Here is a 19,618-nt window from a genome sequence, read left to right as displayed (position 1 = left end):
GTCTTGACCATGGTATTGGTTGACTATTCCACTTAGCATACATCTCACAGTTTTGTTCCTTGTTCCAAGATTGATTACTTTGTATTTGTCTGAAATCAACTCTTTTTACTTTCAATACAATTTCTTTTCAAATACTTATTAAAAGTAAGGCCTACAGATATACGTGTAGCAAGTTGAGAAGTACCAAGAATATATTTGGAGGAATATATGTTAACAAGATATTCCATTTTAGTTATCTGGAAACTTTGTGACATTAGTTCATCATCAAATCCCTAATAGATTTTTCTGGAAATTTAAATATGACTAAATGAATTGATAGATATAAAGTGTATAGGTAAATATCCAAAATATCTATGCGTAGCTGTTTAAGCATGCTGTAAAATATCTCTGTAGCTCTTTCCCTGTACATATCTATGCATATGTGGTTGAATAGTTCTAAATAGCTATACTATACAAAGATGTGTTAGGGGATATTCTCTGAAAATAGCAATATATTTTTACCTATGTCTACAAACCAGTGACCTGTAATGAAGAAACCTTTTTGATTGATAATTCTTAAAGAATACTAGGATTATGTTTCTACTCCATGTCAAAAAAGAGTAAGTCATAAGTACCATAGAATAGCTTTTCTTAAATAATCTTCTGGAACATGCACGAAGACAAAGGAGCCTGGTCAAATTGATTTGGAAATGGCTGACTGCTGTATCCTATCATAGAATATCCTGGCACATTGAATATTAAAGGCTCTTGAAGTACAGAATCTGCTTAACTTGTGAATCAACATTTCCATGTTTGGTCACAGAATAACTTCTTTGCAATTCATCTGTAGCATTTCGAGAACCAGAATTTCATGGTAAAGTTATGGAGATACTACTTTAGAAGAAAATTAGGAAGAGAAAAAGAATTCTAGGACTCCCTCTCTGTTTTATAAACATAACATTATAAGAACTCACAGAATTAATTATTTCCTTCCATCAACAGAGAACACACTGGCCAAGGGAACCGAAGACATCTAGAACAGCAGTTATAATTACTTTTCTTTTGCTCTGTTTTTTTGATAATAAGGGAAGAGATCAGGGTACTGGTTGAACTACATACGCTATTGTGTGTCTGTATACCTCACCTCTTGAAAGCAGGGGCATATTGTTCCCAAACTGATAAAATATGGAAGGTTCCATGGATTAGTTGCATCTTTCATTACTCCTTAATTTTATGATTTATTATTGCTCCTTAATTTTATTTATGTGACTCCTTAAATTTATTAAAGTTTTTTCTTTCATTAATTTGAGAAGCATGCATGATTATTTTGCTTTCTCTCTCTGCAAGGAAATTCAAGATTTTCTAAACTAGAGTCACATCTTAAATTCTTTTTCTCTCCATGCTCTTTCTTGATCTACAGATTTCCTGATTTTGAACAGGGAAGGGAAAGGTAATATGGTGGGAGGCTCTGGTCAATTATTTTGGCATTCTCTATCCCTTTTATAGCACATAATTTTCTTACAAGCTCCAAAGCTGTTATAACATAATTCTTAATAATGGTGTTTTGACATCATGAAGATATGTGTAGCAAACGTATCTGTTGAAAGTTGCACTTCACTATTTGCTTATATTTCATGGCAGAGGCAATTACACTGACAGGTATCAGATTCAGAGACTGAGAAGCCAAATGATTTTTAAAGCATAAGCAGAGGTTCCTGTGGTCTCTCAGGCAGGTCTACATTTTCAAAGCTTGGAGAAAACAAATCCTGTTTGGAAAAGATTATTTTTTCCTTCCTTTGCTGATGTCGTTGCTGTTGCTATGGCGAAAAAGTGAATGTTGCATGACACTGCTGGAAAAGTCAACAATGACACATTTCTGTACAACAAATAGTCCATCTCTTAGCTTGTTTTTCATTACTGTAGGCTTGCTCGATATTGACAGAGCTAATACAAAATGTGAAATGTTTCTTGGCCCAAGCTATTTTGGTATATAAAAGTCTTGTGAAGGTGGACTTAAACAACTTGTTCCTAATCATAGTACAGAGGGTGAAATATATAGCATCCCTTGTAAATTGAGGAAGAAGAAAACATGCCATATAAACTATTAGGCATTATTTATATTATATGGAATTTTTTATTGTACGTATCCATTCCACTGTTTTAAAATCTGTTTTTAATGGTGAATCATTCAGCTGTATCTCACTGCCCCATTCAGGTCTGAGTCCCTGGGAAAGGTTAGTGCTGATTTCATTTTTTATCATTAGCTTTCCTCTCCTGCTATAGAAGCCTCGGTGACAAGTCAGATATTAGGGATACTCTATGATGTCTTAGTATCCACACATGGTTCTAGGTAATTTGGATATGAGCAAGGGGGAAGTTAGCTGAAAACAAAGTTTCAGACTTCCTGTGTTAAATTTTTAAAGATTTGTAAAATATGATATTTCTGTGAAGTATTCTGAACTTTACCATTATTAAGTAAATAAGATTTTCCAGGTGAACATACTTTGCCACATCTCTCAGTTTTGGCAAACGGAAGAAGGACTAAGGACTAAAAATTTAGAAGATGAAACAAAGTTTCTCTCAGGTGTCTTTAAATGCCATTTCTAACTGTGGTATCGTTGATATCCGCGGAGTGACTACAAACTGATATTCTACTATTAAAGGGGAAGGATTCCTTTGACAATGTGCTTTTGATGTTAAAAAGCATGGTGGGTTTTAATGAAAGCTATGAAATAAATGCACAGTACATCTACCTTTGCATCCATTGCTGATAGATTTACCGGTTGCATTAAGAATGGGTTGTATGTGAAGGGCTGATTTGTTTTTCTCTCTGTTTTTGCTTTTTTGGTCTCTAGTGGCACATCTAGTGATGAAATGTGCAACCTGTACCTAATGTATTACATGGAAGCCAAGCATGCGGTTTCTTTCATGACCTGTACACAGAATGTAGCCCCAGACCTGTTCAGGACCGTACCGCCAGAAGCCAGCATCCCGATTCCCGTGAATACCGAGATGGTTATGATGCATGGACATCACAAAGGTAAAATTAGTGTCTAATTTAAAATTGCATATGCTTTGTTCTTTTTTTTTTATTCCTTTGAGCATATGGTTTTGTATTTTATATTTTCTTATATATTTCACTTTGACTATGTAATTAATATTTAAAGTCATCTTTAATCCCCTTTCCATCAAATACCACACATGCACATGCATTCTCTTCGCCGCTTTTCTCTCTTTCATATTCTATCTCCCTTCGCTGACTCATCCTTATTTAAACAGTTAAAGAAAGAGTATCTCAACCGGTGATGAAACAATGTTAGTTTGGGAACCAACCCCATAAATACAGACGTTTCTTCATTTAATTCATGTTTTCTAGTTTTCCCATCTCATTCCACCAATAACCAGCAGTGGCCTAGGCAACTTCGAAGTTTATACACCATGTTTTAAACAGTGCTGTGATTTGCCAATGACAATGGTTATCATTATACCCTAAATTATCTGCTTAATGGGCTTTTTCAAGCAAAAAACAATTATTGAATTATGAGGTATTTCTAATCTTGGCCTTTTTGGTCTCATTTAACTCACTGTTCATCTGCAAGATGGTCATATTGACTATTCTTTCTTTGGTTTTCCAAAATCCACATCCTGTTTTATTGAATGAAGCATGCTAAGACTTTGCTGGTTTTTACAAGTTCAGTCTTAAAATGCCAGAGCAACCTTTTATTTCTTTCCAGTGCAGATTTAATAGAGAAGTTAGCATAGCCATCAGACCATTTATTAAGGTCTTATATATTTATAGAATATGCCTTAAAATGTTCTTAAAATATCCTTAAAATGTTACTAAATTCCATTTTTGGAAAAAAACAAATATGAGCATCTTTGTTAATGCTATTTCAAAAATTCTTAATCACGTGTATTTTACTGAACACATAATAGACTTAGTAAATCAGAAGAGTGGTAATTGTTGGTTGTATTAGTGTAGGCTTCCTTGTGAGTTTTAGTATTCTATCATATAAATTCTTTTTTTTATTAATTAAAAAAAAATTAACTAACACAACATTTAGAAATCATTCCATTCTACATATGCAATCAGTAATTCTTAATATCATCACATAGATGTGTGATCGTCATTTCTTAGTACATTTGCATCGATTTAGGAAAAGAACTAGCAAAACAACAGAAAAAGATATAGAATGATAATATAGAGAAAAAAATAAACATAATAATAAAAATAAAAAATAGAAAAATATAAAAAAGGAAAAAAACAAAAAACACAAACAAACAAAAAAAACTATAGCTCAGATGCAGCTTCATTCAGTGTTTTAACATAATTACATTACAATTACATAGTATTGTGCTGTCCATTTTTGAGTTTTTGTATCTAATTCTGTTGCACAGTCTGTAACCCTTCAGCTCCAATTACCCATTGTCTTACCCTGTTTCTAACTCCTGATGGTCTCTGTTACCAATGACATATTCCAAGTTTATTCTCTAATGTCGGTTCACATCAGTGGGACCATACAGTATTTGTCCTTTAGTTTTTGGCTAGACTCACTCAGCATAATGTTCTCTAGGTCCATGCATGGTATTACATGCTTCATAAGTTTATTCTGTCTTAAAGCTGCATAATATTCCATCGTATGTATATACCACAGTTTGTTTAGCCACTCATCTGTTGATGGACATTTTGGCTGTTTCCATCTCTTTGCAATTGTAAATAATGCTGCTATAAACATTGGTGTGCAAATGTCTGTTTGTGTCTTTGCCCTTAAGTCCTTTGAGTAGATACCTAGCAATGGTATTGCTGGGTAGTATGGCAATTCTATATTCAGTTTTTTGAGGAACTGCCAAACTGCCTTCCACAGTGGTTGCACCATTTGACATTCCCACCAACAGTGGATAAGTGTGTCCCTTTCTCCACATTCTCTCCAGCACTTGTCATTTTCTGTTTTGTTGATAATGGCCATTCTGGTGGGTGTGAGATGATATCTCATTGTGTTTTTGATTTGCATTTCTCTAATGGTCGGGGATATTGAGCATCTCTTCATGTGTCTTTTGGCCATTTGTATTTCCTCTTCTGAGAGGTGTCTGTTCAAGTCTTTTTCCCATTTTGTAATTGGGTTGGCTGTCTTTTTGTTGTTGAGTTGGACAATCTCTTTATAAATTCTGGATACTAGACCTTTATCCGATATGTCATTTCCAAATACTGTCTCCCATTGTGTAGGCTGTCTTTCTACTTTCTTGATGAAGTTTTTTGATGCACAAAAGTGTTTAATTTTGAGGAGCTCCCATTTATTTATTTCCTTCTTCAGTGCTCTTGCTTTAGGTGTAAGGTCCATAAAACCGCCTCCAATTGTAAGTTTCATAAGATATCTCCCTACATTTTCCTCTAACTATTTTATGGTCTTAGACCTAATGTTTAGATCTTTGATCCATTTTGAGTTAACTTTTGTATAGAGTGTGAGATACGGGTCTTCTTTCATTCTTTTGCATATGGATATCCAGTTCTCTAGGCACCATTTATTGAAGAGACTGTTCTGTCCCAGGTGAGTTGGCTTGACTGCCTTATCAAAGATCAAATGTCCATAGATGAGAGGGTCTATATCTGAGCACTCTATTCGATTCCATTGGTCGATATATCTATCTTTATGCCAATACCATGCTGTTTTGACCACTGTGGCTTCATAATATGCCTTAAAGTCCAGCAGCGTGAGACCTCCAGCTTCATTTTTTTTTCCTCAAGATGTTTTTAGCAATTCGGGGCACCCTGCCCTTCCAGATAAATTTGCTTATTGGTTTTTCTACTTCTGAAAAATAAGTTGTTGGGATTTTGATTGGTATTGCATTGAATCTGTAAATCAATTTAGGTAGGATTGACATCTTAACTATATTTAGTCTTCCAATCCATGAACACGGTATGCCCTTCCATCTATTTAGGTCTTCTGTGATTTCTTTTACAGTTTTTTGTAGTTTTCTTTGTATAGGTTTTTTGTCTCTTTAGTTAAATTTATTCCTAGGTATTTTATTCTTGTTGTTGCAATTGTAAATGGAATTCGTTTCTTGATTTTCCCCTCAGCTTGTTCATTGCTAGTGTATAGAAATGCTACAGATTTTTGAATGTTGATCTTGTAACCTGCTACTTTGCTGTACTCATTTATTAGCTCTAGTAGTTTTGTTGTGGATTTTTCCGGGTTTTTGACGTATAGTATCATATTGTCTGCAAACAGTGATAGTTTTACTTCTTCCTTTCCAATTTTGGTGCCTTGTATTTCTTTTTCTTGTCTAATTGCTCTGGCTAGAACCTCTAACATGATGTGGAATAATAGTGGTGATAATGGACATCCTTGTCTTGTTCCTGATCTTAGGGGGAAAGTTTTCAATTTTTCCCTATTGAGGATGATATTAGCTGTGGGTTTTTCATATATTCCCTCTATCATTTTAAGGAAGTTCCCTTGTATTCCTATCTTTTGAAGTGTTTTCAACAGGAAAGGATGTTGAATCTTGTCAAATGCCTTCTCTGCATCAATTGAGATGATCATGTGATTTTTCTGCTTTGATTTGTTGATATGGTGTATTACATTAATTGATTTTCTTATGTTGAACCATCCTTGCATACCTGGGATGAATCCTACTTGGTCACGATGTATAATTCTTTTAATGTGTTGCTGGATTCGATTTGCTAGAATTTTGTTGAGGTTTTTGCATCTATATTCATTAGAGAGATTGGTCTGTAGTTTTCTTTTTTTGTAATATCTTTGCCTGGTTTTGGTATGAGTGTGATGTTGGCTTCATAGAATGAATTAGGTAGCTTTCCCTCCAATCTATCATATAAATTCTTAATATTGTTGTTTTTATGAAACGAAGACCTGAGTAGTATTTTTATGTTGATGACAAATTTTCAATAAACTAAAGTCCTATTATATACATCACAAATTTATGCTCAGCTTCTTTGATCCTTTACAGAAGCAGAGAACAAAAATAAGGCTTCTTTACTACAGCAGCCAAAGCGGGAAGAAGAAGCACTCGAGCAGGGTATGTATGCTTATTTCTATAACCAGGGCTATAAAACTATTCGTTTCAGAATAGGCAACCAAATTATTAGTTATTAAATATTTTAGGGCTCCCTTTTTCACCCTCCAATCTATTATTGTTATATGTTTATGTAATGCATAATTCATGAGGAAATGGTCAGTTATTGCACTTTAGCCTTGGAAGTAAAATTCATTAGTTTAATTTGATATTGGTAGATTTTTCTGTCTTTGTTTTAGTTCATTTAATATTGTAACTTTTATATATTGTAAAAATAAGTGCCATTAGATCGGCTGGACAGCTTTTTGAAATCCGATGACCTTTGCCATTTGAATTCTCGTGTATTTTGTATGGTGTTGTTCATTAACTATATTTGAAATTCAAGAAAAAAGAAATTAAGAATTAAACCCACATCTTGCCTCTATAAGTCGCTCTTCTCTGCCTTCGGCAAGGTAGGAGAAATTATTGTCTCATGCATTTGTGATTTTGTCTTATATGCCATCTGATGACTTAAACAAGCACTATTCTTAATCTTTTCTATTTATTTGAAGCGGGAATGTTTGACGCTTGTGTGCTATATACTGCATGTGCTGGCACTTAAAATTTGCTCTCCTGGGTCTTGGTTTCTTGCCAGTTGTTTGAAACTGTGCTATCTTGTTAGGTGTTGGTGTATGTTATCTTATTGAGTTCTTTTGTCCTAGATATGATATTTTTTAACCACTAGTTTACTGTTAAACACACTTCTGCTGTCAAAATAAAGTGTCAGGAAACAAATAGGCCATTTCTATCAGTAACCTGTTGATGTTTCAGATTCTATGTACATTGTAAACCACTATTGGAATTCTTCAGAATGTATCACTACTGGAATTATTCAGGATGTATCTGAATAGTATTTTGGAAAATTTGGAAAGGGAAAAATGCACTCAAAGTAGAACGTCGTGAACTTTAATCTAAAGGTTTTAAAATTATAACATATTTTCCGTAACAACCCATTCTAACAAAATGACCTTTAAAAAAATACAGGTCACCTCAAAGTTGCTACTATGTTGTGTTAAATCAAAATTAGGGAGATGATCTTTTACTAAATGGTTCTTAAGTAGGACCTAAAATAGATAGATGTATCAATCCCTGTGTATATATTTGTAAGGGATTTAGTAATAGTGCCCAAATACTGTCATTGTATTTACTCTAATTGGACTGAAATTTAATCAGACATAAAATGAGTTATTTGACATTGCACATACTGTTTGAAATGTGTGTCTTTGAAATAATTTATCATCATAAAATACATTTGCAAATATATATATATATATATATATATGTATGATACATTATGAAATGTACTAATACTTAGTAAATGCAACTTTTAAATGTGTTTCAATGGAAACTGAGGCTGGACTGTGTTTTCCTTTTAAAATTAGTTGAGTTGATCAACGGAGACATTGAAACCTCTGAAAGATTAGAAACCCAGAAGTTTTGCTATTGATACTACAAAGCAAACTTAAATGTTAGTTTTAATCTGTCTTTTCCCAATACTAGGATTTAGGAGATGTCATTTATGCATACAAAACAAATCCTTTAAAGTACTTTCATATTTTGCCAATCATTTCACATTGTGTTGTTTTACAGCACATAGAGAGTATTCAGAGGTTTAAATATACCCAAACACTATTGACCCCAGAGAAGAATTCTATGGACATATAAGAAATTATTTTACTATAGTTGTTTTTTTTATTTGAATTATGAAGGAAAGCGCAGTAAATAAAATAATTTAACTTGGGGGAGAAACATAGTGTTACTCTGACTCAGTTTTCATGCTGCAGAAAGCAGGCTCTGGGATTCATATGTTTAAATTAGTGGGTGATCAAAATGTCACCTCCTAGATTATGTGAAGACTTATACCTCACCAGAAGCCATCCCAACCCCATGTATTTGCTTCCTGATCTCTTGGGTCTACCAGCCTTGAAATTAAAATGAAATGCAGAAATATAGCAATTTTTTGCTATATATATTTTTTGCTGTATTTTTTTTTTGCTATATTTTTGCAGATAGTTCATATGATTCTTCACTAATGAGATCAATCTCTCTCCGAGGCCAAATCAACTTTTACTGTGGCAGTATTCCATTCTTCTCAGAGATGATTGTTTACACAAAATATCTCTTTGTATTCACTCCCTGGGCAGTCAGGTTCACCAGGTAGCTAATAGGAAGGCTCTAATTATTCAAATAAATTATGTCACATTTGCTAATTTTAAAGCAAGCCCTCAAACATGATCCTTGGCCTTATTTTGGTATTACAGCCAAAATAATGTCTGTTCAAGTACTCTTTCAGGTTGGATTGATGATTTTTATATTTTATATTCCAAATAAATGAAAGTTCTTCTATCACTTCAGTTGTGCTAGCCACAAATGAACAGACAACATGTCTGTTGGGCACACAGAAGATGTCAGACCTCGTTGGAAACAGAACAATTGTTGTAGGGCGAAATAAAAAGATCCAAAGAATTAGAGTACCCATACTCAGATGCAAGCTCTATATCCATGAGTGGCTGAATGATGCAGAGTTCTACCTGATAATGCAAGTGATGATTTATTTTTAATTCCTTTCCTAATACCTTGGAAAGCAGATAGGAATATAAAGGCAAAGATAGGCAATTTTGCTATGTCTGAAAGAAAGAACTATATTATGGTAGAAAGAGAGAGAGAGAGAGAATACTATTATGCCGCAGGCTGAAAAACAGAAATGTAGTATGCCACAGATGGACAGGAAACAGTAGATAACTCTATCATAGAGAAAAAATCAAATTATAGTTTTATCTAATGTTTTGTTTGTATAGGATAGTCTATCTCTTTAAAAATTATCACTAAAATTGCTATTAATTTTTTGCCAGAATATTAATCTTGATTGGAAATTAAATAGACTTTGAAAGAGTTGCTTGAACCTACGAACAGCTGTGCTCACCCACAAACACACTAACCTGCGGCAGCATCTACAGCTGCTCTCTCTAGAACAGAATCTGATGTAAGACTATTGTATCACAAAACCTATTTCAAAAGATGTAATTACAGACACAGCACAAGGACCTTATTATATGACTGTTTTACCTGTCAAGTTGTTCTGGGGGTCATGCAACAATGGGAAACATTTTAGTGAGACTTCTCTTAAATCACCAGGATTTCTTTTTAAAATAATGCTCATTTGGACTGATTTTTAAAATAATATTCATTCATAAGTTATGGAAATTCTAGATCAGTATGAAGATGCTGATAAAAATCATCCATAATTCTAGACATATGGATTCTATGTATATTTATATGCATGATATATATATATATACAGTACATATGGACATTATTTTAATAATATTTGGATTATAATGCATGCACAGTTTTGTATCCTGTCTTGTTTTAACATATTTTGACTATTTCCTCCAACTAAAATTATTGGAAAGCAGGATTTTTAATGACTGCATAATATGTACATATTCCTGCCCATATGCTTTGAAAATAGCCTATTTGCATATAGGTAAGCTTATTTGTAAATGAGTTGATTATGTCTGCCTCCTTGTGGAAAAACACTAATGGATATTCAAAACAAACTGAAACGCCACTCACCCTCGAAAACATTGTAAGTGAATAATTACCTACATATGTAATAGGTACAATAAACTAAACAAAACTCAATTGTATAGTGATTCTCCAAGGAAGAAATGAATCCTAGGAAACTGTAAGAAATGAGGAGGGTGGCAGTGAGGTTTCCAGATCAGACACACTCTCATGGATCCCTCACTTACATCTTATGGTTGGCACTTATAGGAAGCTAAAACATGTTTTGAAAGTTCTTTTTAGCTCTTACACATTGTGATTTTCTTATTTATGCTTTTACTATGCTGAACCATATTATATTATAGTAAAGGTCCAATCTGAGCGTTCTGTCAGCATTATCTAAGGCAGAAATGTGGGCTGAAGCTGAGAGACCTTTCATCTCTAGCGAGAACGAAACTGAGAGCACTCAACTCCAGCATGAATGCACGACTATATTTAAGAGCTTTGAATTTGAATATTTCTCTTCTTTAAAATTCAAGGTATAGATGTCATGTTGAAATGTATGTTAATTGCATTTGGAAGATGATGTAAATTCAAAGCAGAATAGAAAGTCAAAATCTACAATACAAATATGTCCTTGTTATTGTATGTTGTGCTCTGGACAGAGAATCTTTTGCTGCAGAATGAGCCTTTAACATGTTTTATTCAGTTTGCTCCAAACTCTTCTCGTTCTAGTCTTTGTGCCCTCATATAATCAGTCTTCCTACTCAAAGGTCAGCATATTCCCGAGACAGAGAGAATATGACAAAAATACAATTTGTAGAGAGAAAACACTCCCTGACCCCTGATAGTTAAAGGGCTTCAGACACCTTCTGTGAAACAGAATGATTTCACAGTGGTTTTATGCTAACAAAAATGAATTATCATTGGCATGGTTTGTCAGATAAGCACAATCAAGGGAATAAGGTTGCAAGTTAAATGGTCTAACTATAAAAGCTTGTTAAAGTAACAGTTTGTAAACCATTTATTAAAGAAGTTGAAACAAAAGCTGGACTTAGTAGCTAGAATTTATATTTCTTGACCATGTTCAAAATAGGATACTCCCTCAGCCCTCTAATAAAGTATAAAAGTTTTTGGTAGTATCTCCTTAGCTAATTCCAAGCACCCCCAATTCCATTTTGACTATTCTTTTAAAGAAGATACAATCCTTCTTTGCACTCCCATTCACTGAAAATCTATTGGTTTCTTATGATTTATGAGCAGCTCACCAGTCTTTATATATTGAACTCATCTATCAAATACAATTCTAAATACCACCCCCACCCCCACCCCAAGGCTCTGGGAAGCTGACTGGGTGGCTATTGTGAGTTGGTTTCCTAACAACGGAATGGGCAGATGCAAATAATCATTTATCACAAGGTTGTGCTTTCAGATATAGATTTGTATGCCTGGTAGCTGCAAAAGGCATCAGCTCCCAGCTTTCTTCTTTTTGTATTTGTCTCATTTGCTTAAAAAAGAAACAGAACCTATTTCTGATGCTTTTGCAATCAGATGAGTCCTATAAAATGAATATATACTAAAGTTGACCTGATTTGTAATCCTTGAGCTGGCCATCAATATCATGTGTTTTATTTATCGGAGGAAGGATAAATTTTTTGGGTTAGCAATAAGCAAATAATCAATAAGCCAAATTGACTTTAACCAGAAGGGAAAGTCAGTTATGGCTGAATTGTAAAGCAAAGTATTAAAATCTAAAAAGGAGTGTTTTTAGATTTAGGTTCTATCTCACTAGCTTGGTTACTTGACATAGTTAATCGGTGGTTAAACTACTGACAAACTTCCTGTTTAACCTCCATATACCCCTAAAATCATATAGCAATAAGTAGTAGCAAGACCTGTTTGCTTTAGGAAATGAAGTGCTAGTGATTTGTGGGGGAAGTAGGAATTTCTATTCTGAAAAGTTATCAAGAAGTTTTTGATTATTTAAAAATTCAACTCCCTGCAACAATTAAGGTTTTGTATTATCTAAAAGGAGAAAACCTTATTTTTTAATCCAATAATCTTACAGCATTTCATTAAAAAAAAAAAACCCTCATAGAACAATTGTTCAATGTATTTTTCCATCCATTTTAGTTCATTCTCATCATATGCCTGAAAGTAAATCAGAGGAATTTCCATGCTCGGGGCAGGAGTCATCCCTGCTAAATAGAAAATAAATAGAAAATCACCCAGTTCAGCCACTCGGTAGTTATGCAAGCCCTAACTTACAAACTTGAAGCTTAATTACAGTGTTTTTGATTCTTGTGAACTATGCTGTGTCCCTTTTACTAAAAGACACTCTACAGTAGTAAACTGCACTGTAAAGCACAGTACTGTTACTGTAAAGTTTTCCAAATTCCGAACCCATTCAGTTAAATAAGTCCACTTAATAAGATAAGAATCAAAATTTGAGGAGAACTAGGAAGAAATGGTAACTCACTGCAGCTTAAAATCATCAAGGAAACTTTTTTATCCCTCCTGAGGCAGGAGCAAGGAGTGACATTTTAACAAATTATGAGTCATTTTAAAATCATTAATTAAGCACCTGCTATGTGATTGGAACTATACCAATCACCAGGACTATGATAGTACATAAGAAACAAGAGATTTTATTTCTTTTATATAAAACCACCTTTAACTCTTGCCACTTATCCCTTTCTAGAGACAACTTAAATGTATAACAATGAATTTTAGAGCATCTTATAGAATTCGATCATAAGTATGTAAGTTTTACTGCCAGAGATAAGTGAGAGCTATTGAAGGGAACAAAAACCTCTTCTACTTTTTCAAACCAAAGAAAACCAGTCATTATTCTTTAAGCCAGTTTTACGCAGATCACTATGGTATATAATATCTGGTTTACTTCTTGTAGCCCTAGTCACATGCGGCTGTTTAAATGTCGATACAAATTAATGAAAAGTAAGATTTACATTTTAATTCCTCTGTCACAGTAGCCCCATTACAAGTATTGAATAGTTACTAAATATCAGGGCTGGGTTCAAAGATTAGTGTGAAAAACAGACAGGAAATTGGGCAATTACAATGCAGGGTTTTAAAGGAAACCACAGGGAATGACGGGAGTGGTGTCAGTGCACAGAGAGGGGCCCTGAATTAAATGATCAGAGAAGCCATCTTAGATGCAATGACACTTCTGGCTGATGAGCACCTGAAAGTTGAGGAGCTAATAGATTCCTGAGGATACAGTGTCCCAGGCAGAAGAAAAACCGTTTTCATGGAGATGACCTTCAAGGAAGTCAGAGTCCAATATGGCTGGAACATAAACTGAAAAGAAGAAAGGTTGAAGATGAGACTCCTGCGAAGGATGAGACTCGAGCAGGACTAGGCGCCCTCCTTTTATATTCTATTCCATTTGTGGTACTCAAGGTTGGATATATTTCCTAAATAAAATTTTGAGAACCTTAATGTAGCTAAGAAAAAAAAATGGTTAACATTTCAGATCCTATATACTCAGTTAGACCAAATGAGGGAAAAAAAAAAAGAGTATAAGAGATAAACATCTAGAGGTCTCTCTCATTTGTAATGAGGTGTTTATGGAGATGCGACTCTGAAGCTCTGTTCTCTCCAGGCCAGTGCAACCTCTGAACAGTTTAGCACAACATATTGGTTTAAAAATCGGTTGCCTTCCTAAGCCAATGACAATTCGAATGATAATTTCAAAGGAACAAGTGCTCTGCTTTTAGAATTTTACTTAAAACCATAGGGGGTTAGGTGTAGTTCTGAGCCTGTGTTCCTCTATAAACATTGACGCGTGTTTTAAAATCCTATTGTTTCTGTCCCTTAAATAACCTAGTAGTTTATTTTCCATATAAAATGTTTCATTGCATAAGAGCACATGAAGCTATTTAACCATGTATAGAGCAGGAGAATTTAACGATAATGAAGCAGGAATTTCTCCTCTATGAAGCAGAATGCCACTGTGACCTAACAGATTTGGTTGAGTTGCAATTTGCTTTGTTCATTTGACCGAGATTGGCCCTATTACTTGGCAATTATTTTCTGATTGAAGATTTCACCTGGGATAGGCTGCTTCCACGGGCAAGATGGGAATCCGACTTTGAATCATTTAACCGGGACTGTTTGTAAACATGACAGGATCACTTAGCATCATTTTGGAAAGGCTTTGTATCCCCTTGAACCAATTTCTTCATAATATATTCTTCACTGGAACATATAGTGGCTAAACCAGTTATCATTTTCATGTCCTAATGGGCATGAAAAAGGATTTTAGAAACGCTTTCTGATGGTGCTGTAAATGTAATTAAAACTTAAGCAACAGAACTCCATAGTCATAAAGTCATAAGTAATTTCTCCATTAACAGCACTTAGAATAGGGTGAAAAAAAGGAAGAGCTGTGGGTTACCTTTGGCTTAGGAGAGCTGGTTTGTGTTTCAGTTGAGAGCATGGCTATTTCCCACTCTCACAGTTGATGTATTTTGAATTGTTTGGAAGTCATGGGTGTAAAATGATAAGGATAAAAATGCTTTGTGAACTTTCTGGAGTCATATTTCGTATCTGTCATGATACGTTCTAAGTAATTTGTTTTCATGGAATTGGATTATCATATCTAAATTTACTCCTTAGTACAGGAAGGCGTGAAATACATTTTAGTGATGAATCATTCCCGTAATATTAGCTTGTTAAAAAAATCTCCTCTTTTGTTTGAAACTGATTTTAAAATGTTCTTTTTTGCAAAAAAAAAAAATATTTTCTGGGATGTGTTCACTTATTTAAAAGGAACAAATGGAACTACTTGCAGTAGCATTTCTAACAAAATAATAACAAAGAAACTTTGGTTTCCCAGTTGCCAAATAGATGCATATTGTTAGATCTCTTGGTTTTATAGTACCTATGCCAAAAATATATATTTAAACTCTTGTGAATTATATTTTAATAGCTTTTAAAAGACAACTTCAAAGGGTTTACCTATATAATGTTTATATGAAGTAGCTGTTGGTAATATTTTATTTTAGAAACCTGATGCACTCCAGCTTCCAAATCAATCCAGCTATTCGGTAGAAACTATTTATTGGAGCTTATCAGGCAATCACATAGGCATTATCATGTTTCTACTAATATGTTAAAGTTTATACACTGTTCTGGTCTCCTGAAATGTGAAGGCATGCTATTCTTTCATTTTTCTAGAAAATAACTCTTTTTTCCATGCCTACAAGTCTGAGAACACCCTTCTCCCTCACGTATGGTGAGGAATCAGGAGATGATATTTTTAAGGCACAAAGCTTTGTAAACTTTGCAATCTTATCAACCCCCACTCCCTTCTCTTTTCTCTTTTTTTTTCTACAGGTGATTTCTATTCACTGCTTTCCAAGCTTCTAGGAGAAAGGGAAGATGTTGTTCATGTGCACAAATATAATCCTACAGAAAAGGCAGAATCAGAGTCAGACCTGGTAGCCGAGATTGCAAACGTAGTCCAAAAGAAGGACCTTGGTCGGGCAGGTGCCAGAGAGGGCACAGAACATGAGGAAAGGGGCAATGCTATTCTTGTCAGAGACAGAATTCACAAATTCCACAGACTAGAATCTACTTTGGGGCCCGCAGAGAACAGAGTGTTCTCATTACAGCAACCCCTACCTGGTGAAGGCACCTGGGAACCAGAGCACACAGGAGGTGCGTTTAGGGCTTCTTTCAAGGAATAAAACCTGAAGGGCTAAAATCCACATGAGTAAAATCTGAAGGGAATACAAATTAATGGGTGAGCAAAACTCACCAATCAAAAGGATGATTAGAAAAAAAACATTACTCAGATTTGGGTTACCAGATGTCATGTTTTCTGAGTTTTCCTTTTTATTTTGATCCAATGCCACATAAATTTCTTTTACTTGGTGAGCCAGAACTACAAGGACTAAAAAGCGTTTGCATCGTTTTGGAAAGAGTGGCTCATGAAATTCAGGGTAACACATTCTTACCAAGTCAACACTTTCCATTTTGCTCAGTTGAAAGAAAATTCAAAACCTGCTATTTAAAGTCATATGATATGAAATGCTTACACATTACCTTCTTTTAAAGTTATTAAATTCCTCTCAGTGGAATCGTATACATTTAACATTCTTATCCAGTTGACTTGTAAAATGTAGCCCTTTAATTGCTTTGATTTCTGAAGTTCCATTATCAATTACTACTTTAAATTGGGAAGTTGAATAGCTGTTTCTGAAGGGACTGCCAGCAAAGTCGATAACTATCAGATTTATCTTTATTTCTAAGTGGTATTGGCGTCCATAATTAGAGGACAATACCTTATTCCCTTCAGGTTTCTCTGCCAGCAAGCTATGGATGCCTCATCTTTGTCTTTAATTGTGTTGTGGCCTCTGTGATATTGATTGTGTTTTATGTTACTTGCTAATGTGGAAAGCCAGATAATACAGCATGCGACGATAACCTCCAAAAAAAGCAGTGGATATGCGTGCATGGCAGCTGTCCATGCGCGGGCCAGAATGGCACAGACTGCCAGCTTGATGTTTTCTAATACAGCTTTGCAGGAAGCCATAAATTATTCAACACCCAGCTGATTTTTATTTATAATTGAAAAAAAATTAGCATGCAGCGCCTTTAGCTCACAGAGATGTTTCAATCATTGTCCATTGGGAATGGCCTAATGGTCTCTATGAGAAGTTAACCAGGATCTAGATTTTTACTTCTTCATGTTTAAACAGGATCAGCCCGGCCCTTACCCATTCTAAATTGATCTAATGAGATGGGTTCTCAAGAGGTGGTCTCTAGACCTCTTTACCTCAGAGTCAGCGGAGAGCCATACTAAAGACAGTGTATTCAGTGCAGGCAACATGGAAATTCAAAAAGCGTAAGGGTCTCTTTGGTGAGAATGTGGCAAGACTCCTATGTGTCTTGAAGAAAAGCTGTGGAATATTAGAGTTGCTGCATGCTTTTATACCCATGTCTTTGTCACAGTACAACGTGAGAATGTGTCATAGTCACTTATAGGCATCATTAAGTGTCACTGTAAAAATAGTAATTTCACTTAAGGCATTGTACTCCTTGAAGTCTACTAAGTTTTTCTAAGAAGGAAATGCTTAAAATTCCTGAAATACTTCTGCTTGTCAAATCACCTCATACTCTCCAGGGTGGTCAAAATGGCAAAAAAAAGAGATAATTCTCCAAGATCAGTTTCAGGAAGTTCCCTTTTGGTTTAAATATGTGTAGAATGTCTCTGTGAATTAACAATGAGTCTTAGAAGCACACAGCACAAATCTTAATTATAGAAAGGAAATGTGCACGTATTTTCTTTCTGAAATTATATGTCTATGTGCTATTTCCCTACTCCGATTTGAAAACTTAAAAAAAAATTGAATGCAAAAGAGCAAAGCTCCTATCTAGGTAAGCTGTTTCTAAAAGCCTTTTTATTCTCAATTCTCTTTCACTGTTTACCATCTATGATATATAACACAACGTCATACCTGACTTTAATTGAAGCTGTGTGTTTACTTTGTGTTAGCCAAAGACCTACCCTCTGGAAGCTTTCCTTTTGCAGAAAAGAAAGTAGAATTTTGTTAGCTTATAATACCCTAATAAAATATGTGAGTAGTTTAATCCTTGTACATTTCTCAAGAATGGGAAAGGAAATAAATTTGATGGATAATCTTCCCTTGCTTTTCCTATACCCTTTCTTTTCTCCAGGCAAAACTGAGAATGGGGCTCTAATAGCCTGGAGGAATTAGTTCTCCTCTTATGTGCATAATTGGCTACCAGAATTATATTAGTTGTAAAGAAGAAAGTATTTTTATATGAGATTATTATTGAAACAAAAATGTAAGAATATTGTATTGCTTAATATCATGGCCCATACTGATTTCAGATATATTTGAGACTTATTATTCTGAATTTTCAAATAAAGAAACTAAAATTCATTTGAATGAAATCAGAGTCTGAATTGAAAACTTGGACTTTATGACTTCCAATGTGAACTGTATTGTTCTTTACATTTAAATACAGTTGTGCTCAAAGAGGGACCAACTTGCTTGCCCCACTTAGTTAGCTACACCTCCCTGGAGCTCCAGAAGCCCACTGCTTAGAAGCTGGAGGCTTCCATTCAGGTCCGTGTGCCATTGTCCCCAGTTCTTAGCACCAACACAACCCAATACAGTGGCGTTTTCAGCAGCAGCACTCTAGATTTCATTGACAGGCCCATTTTTTGAAAGTTCAATATGGTGATGGAGGCCATCCAACTGATTTGCGGGTTCAGAGGTGAAGTTTAGAGGAAGAGCTCAAAGATCCAGTATGACTGTGAGTGGTAAGCCCAGGGCTACCTGACGGTTTCAAACACACCACTATTTTGTAGATACTTAGTTTACTCTGGGTTCCACTTGGTCTCACATTCTGGCAACTCCTCTTACAATTGAATTCTCCATGTCATTATGGACTATTATACAGCATCAGTGGACACATGAAGAACATGATGGAATGACAGCTTCCTGCTGTGCGTAGCTGAGAAAGTCCTCAACAGTCCTCAGAACAAGATGGTTAAGGCCTCTGTCTTCAACGTTTCTCTCTCTAAAAGTATAAACATCTGCCCTTGGCACTTTTTCTTTTTTAGATCATGGACTTCATGACTTTTGGTGAGGTATAGATTCCATTCTGAAAACTCTCCTACTAACAATTATGAAAATAACATTAACAATGGAGAAACTTCTGGACAACTTCAGCTAAACTAGACCTGATATTTTCAAATTATTGTTTGAAAGAGATGCCTGAAGTAGTTGTTACAGCCTTCTGTCATGCACACACACACGTACACACACACACAACTTTCCCCAGAGCTATGAGCATTTGGAGATAGTATAATGTAGAAACTTTAGTCATTGGAGCCCAACTGCCTACTTGTGAATCTCAGCTCCACCACTTACTATGTGGCCTTAGGCAAGTTTTAAAATTTTTCTAGGTTTTAATTTTCTTCCCTTCAAAAGAGGATTATAACAGTATAATTCTTGTAGGGTTGAAGTGAGGGTTATATGAATAGTAAGTTCTTTGAACAATA

At 34.9% G+C, this 19,618-nt stretch overlaps 1 protein-coding gene across 16 annotated transcripts in view; it reads left to right on the top strand.

The window, feature by feature from the left end:
* Nucleotides 1–19,618, top strand: part of PAM (peptidylglycine alpha-amidating monooxygenase) — a 169,309-nt gene that overhangs the window by 105,471 nt on the left and 44,220 nt on the right. For 8 of the 16 annotated variants that reach the window (XM_077139056.1, XM_077139055.1, XM_077139054.1 and 5 more), the window contains exons 12-14: nucleotides 2,835–3,019; nucleotides 6,943–7,011; nucleotides 15,916–16,239. In XM_077139056.1, the coding sequence (XP_076995171.1) occupies nucleotides 2,835–3,019; nucleotides 6,943–7,011; nucleotides 15,916–16,239 (578 nt within the window). The remainder of the gene's footprint in view (nucleotides 1–2,834; nucleotides 3,020–6,942; nucleotides 7,012–15,915; nucleotides 16,240–19,618) is intronic. The other 8 variants (XM_077139065.1, XM_077139064.1, XM_077139063.1 and 5 more) reach the window with 1 other exon arrangement.

This window comes from Tamandua tetradactyla, chromosome 21 (assembly GCF_023851605.1).
Source record: "Tamandua tetradactyla isolate mTamTet1 chromosome 21, mTamTet1.pri, whole genome shotgun sequence".
Lineage (NCBI taxonomy): Eukaryota > Metazoa > Chordata > Mammalia > Pilosa > Myrmecophagidae > Tamandua > Tamandua tetradactyla.
The sequence above is the reverse complement of the archived record's forward strand: the minus strand, read 5'-3'. Positions and strand labels throughout refer to the sequence as shown.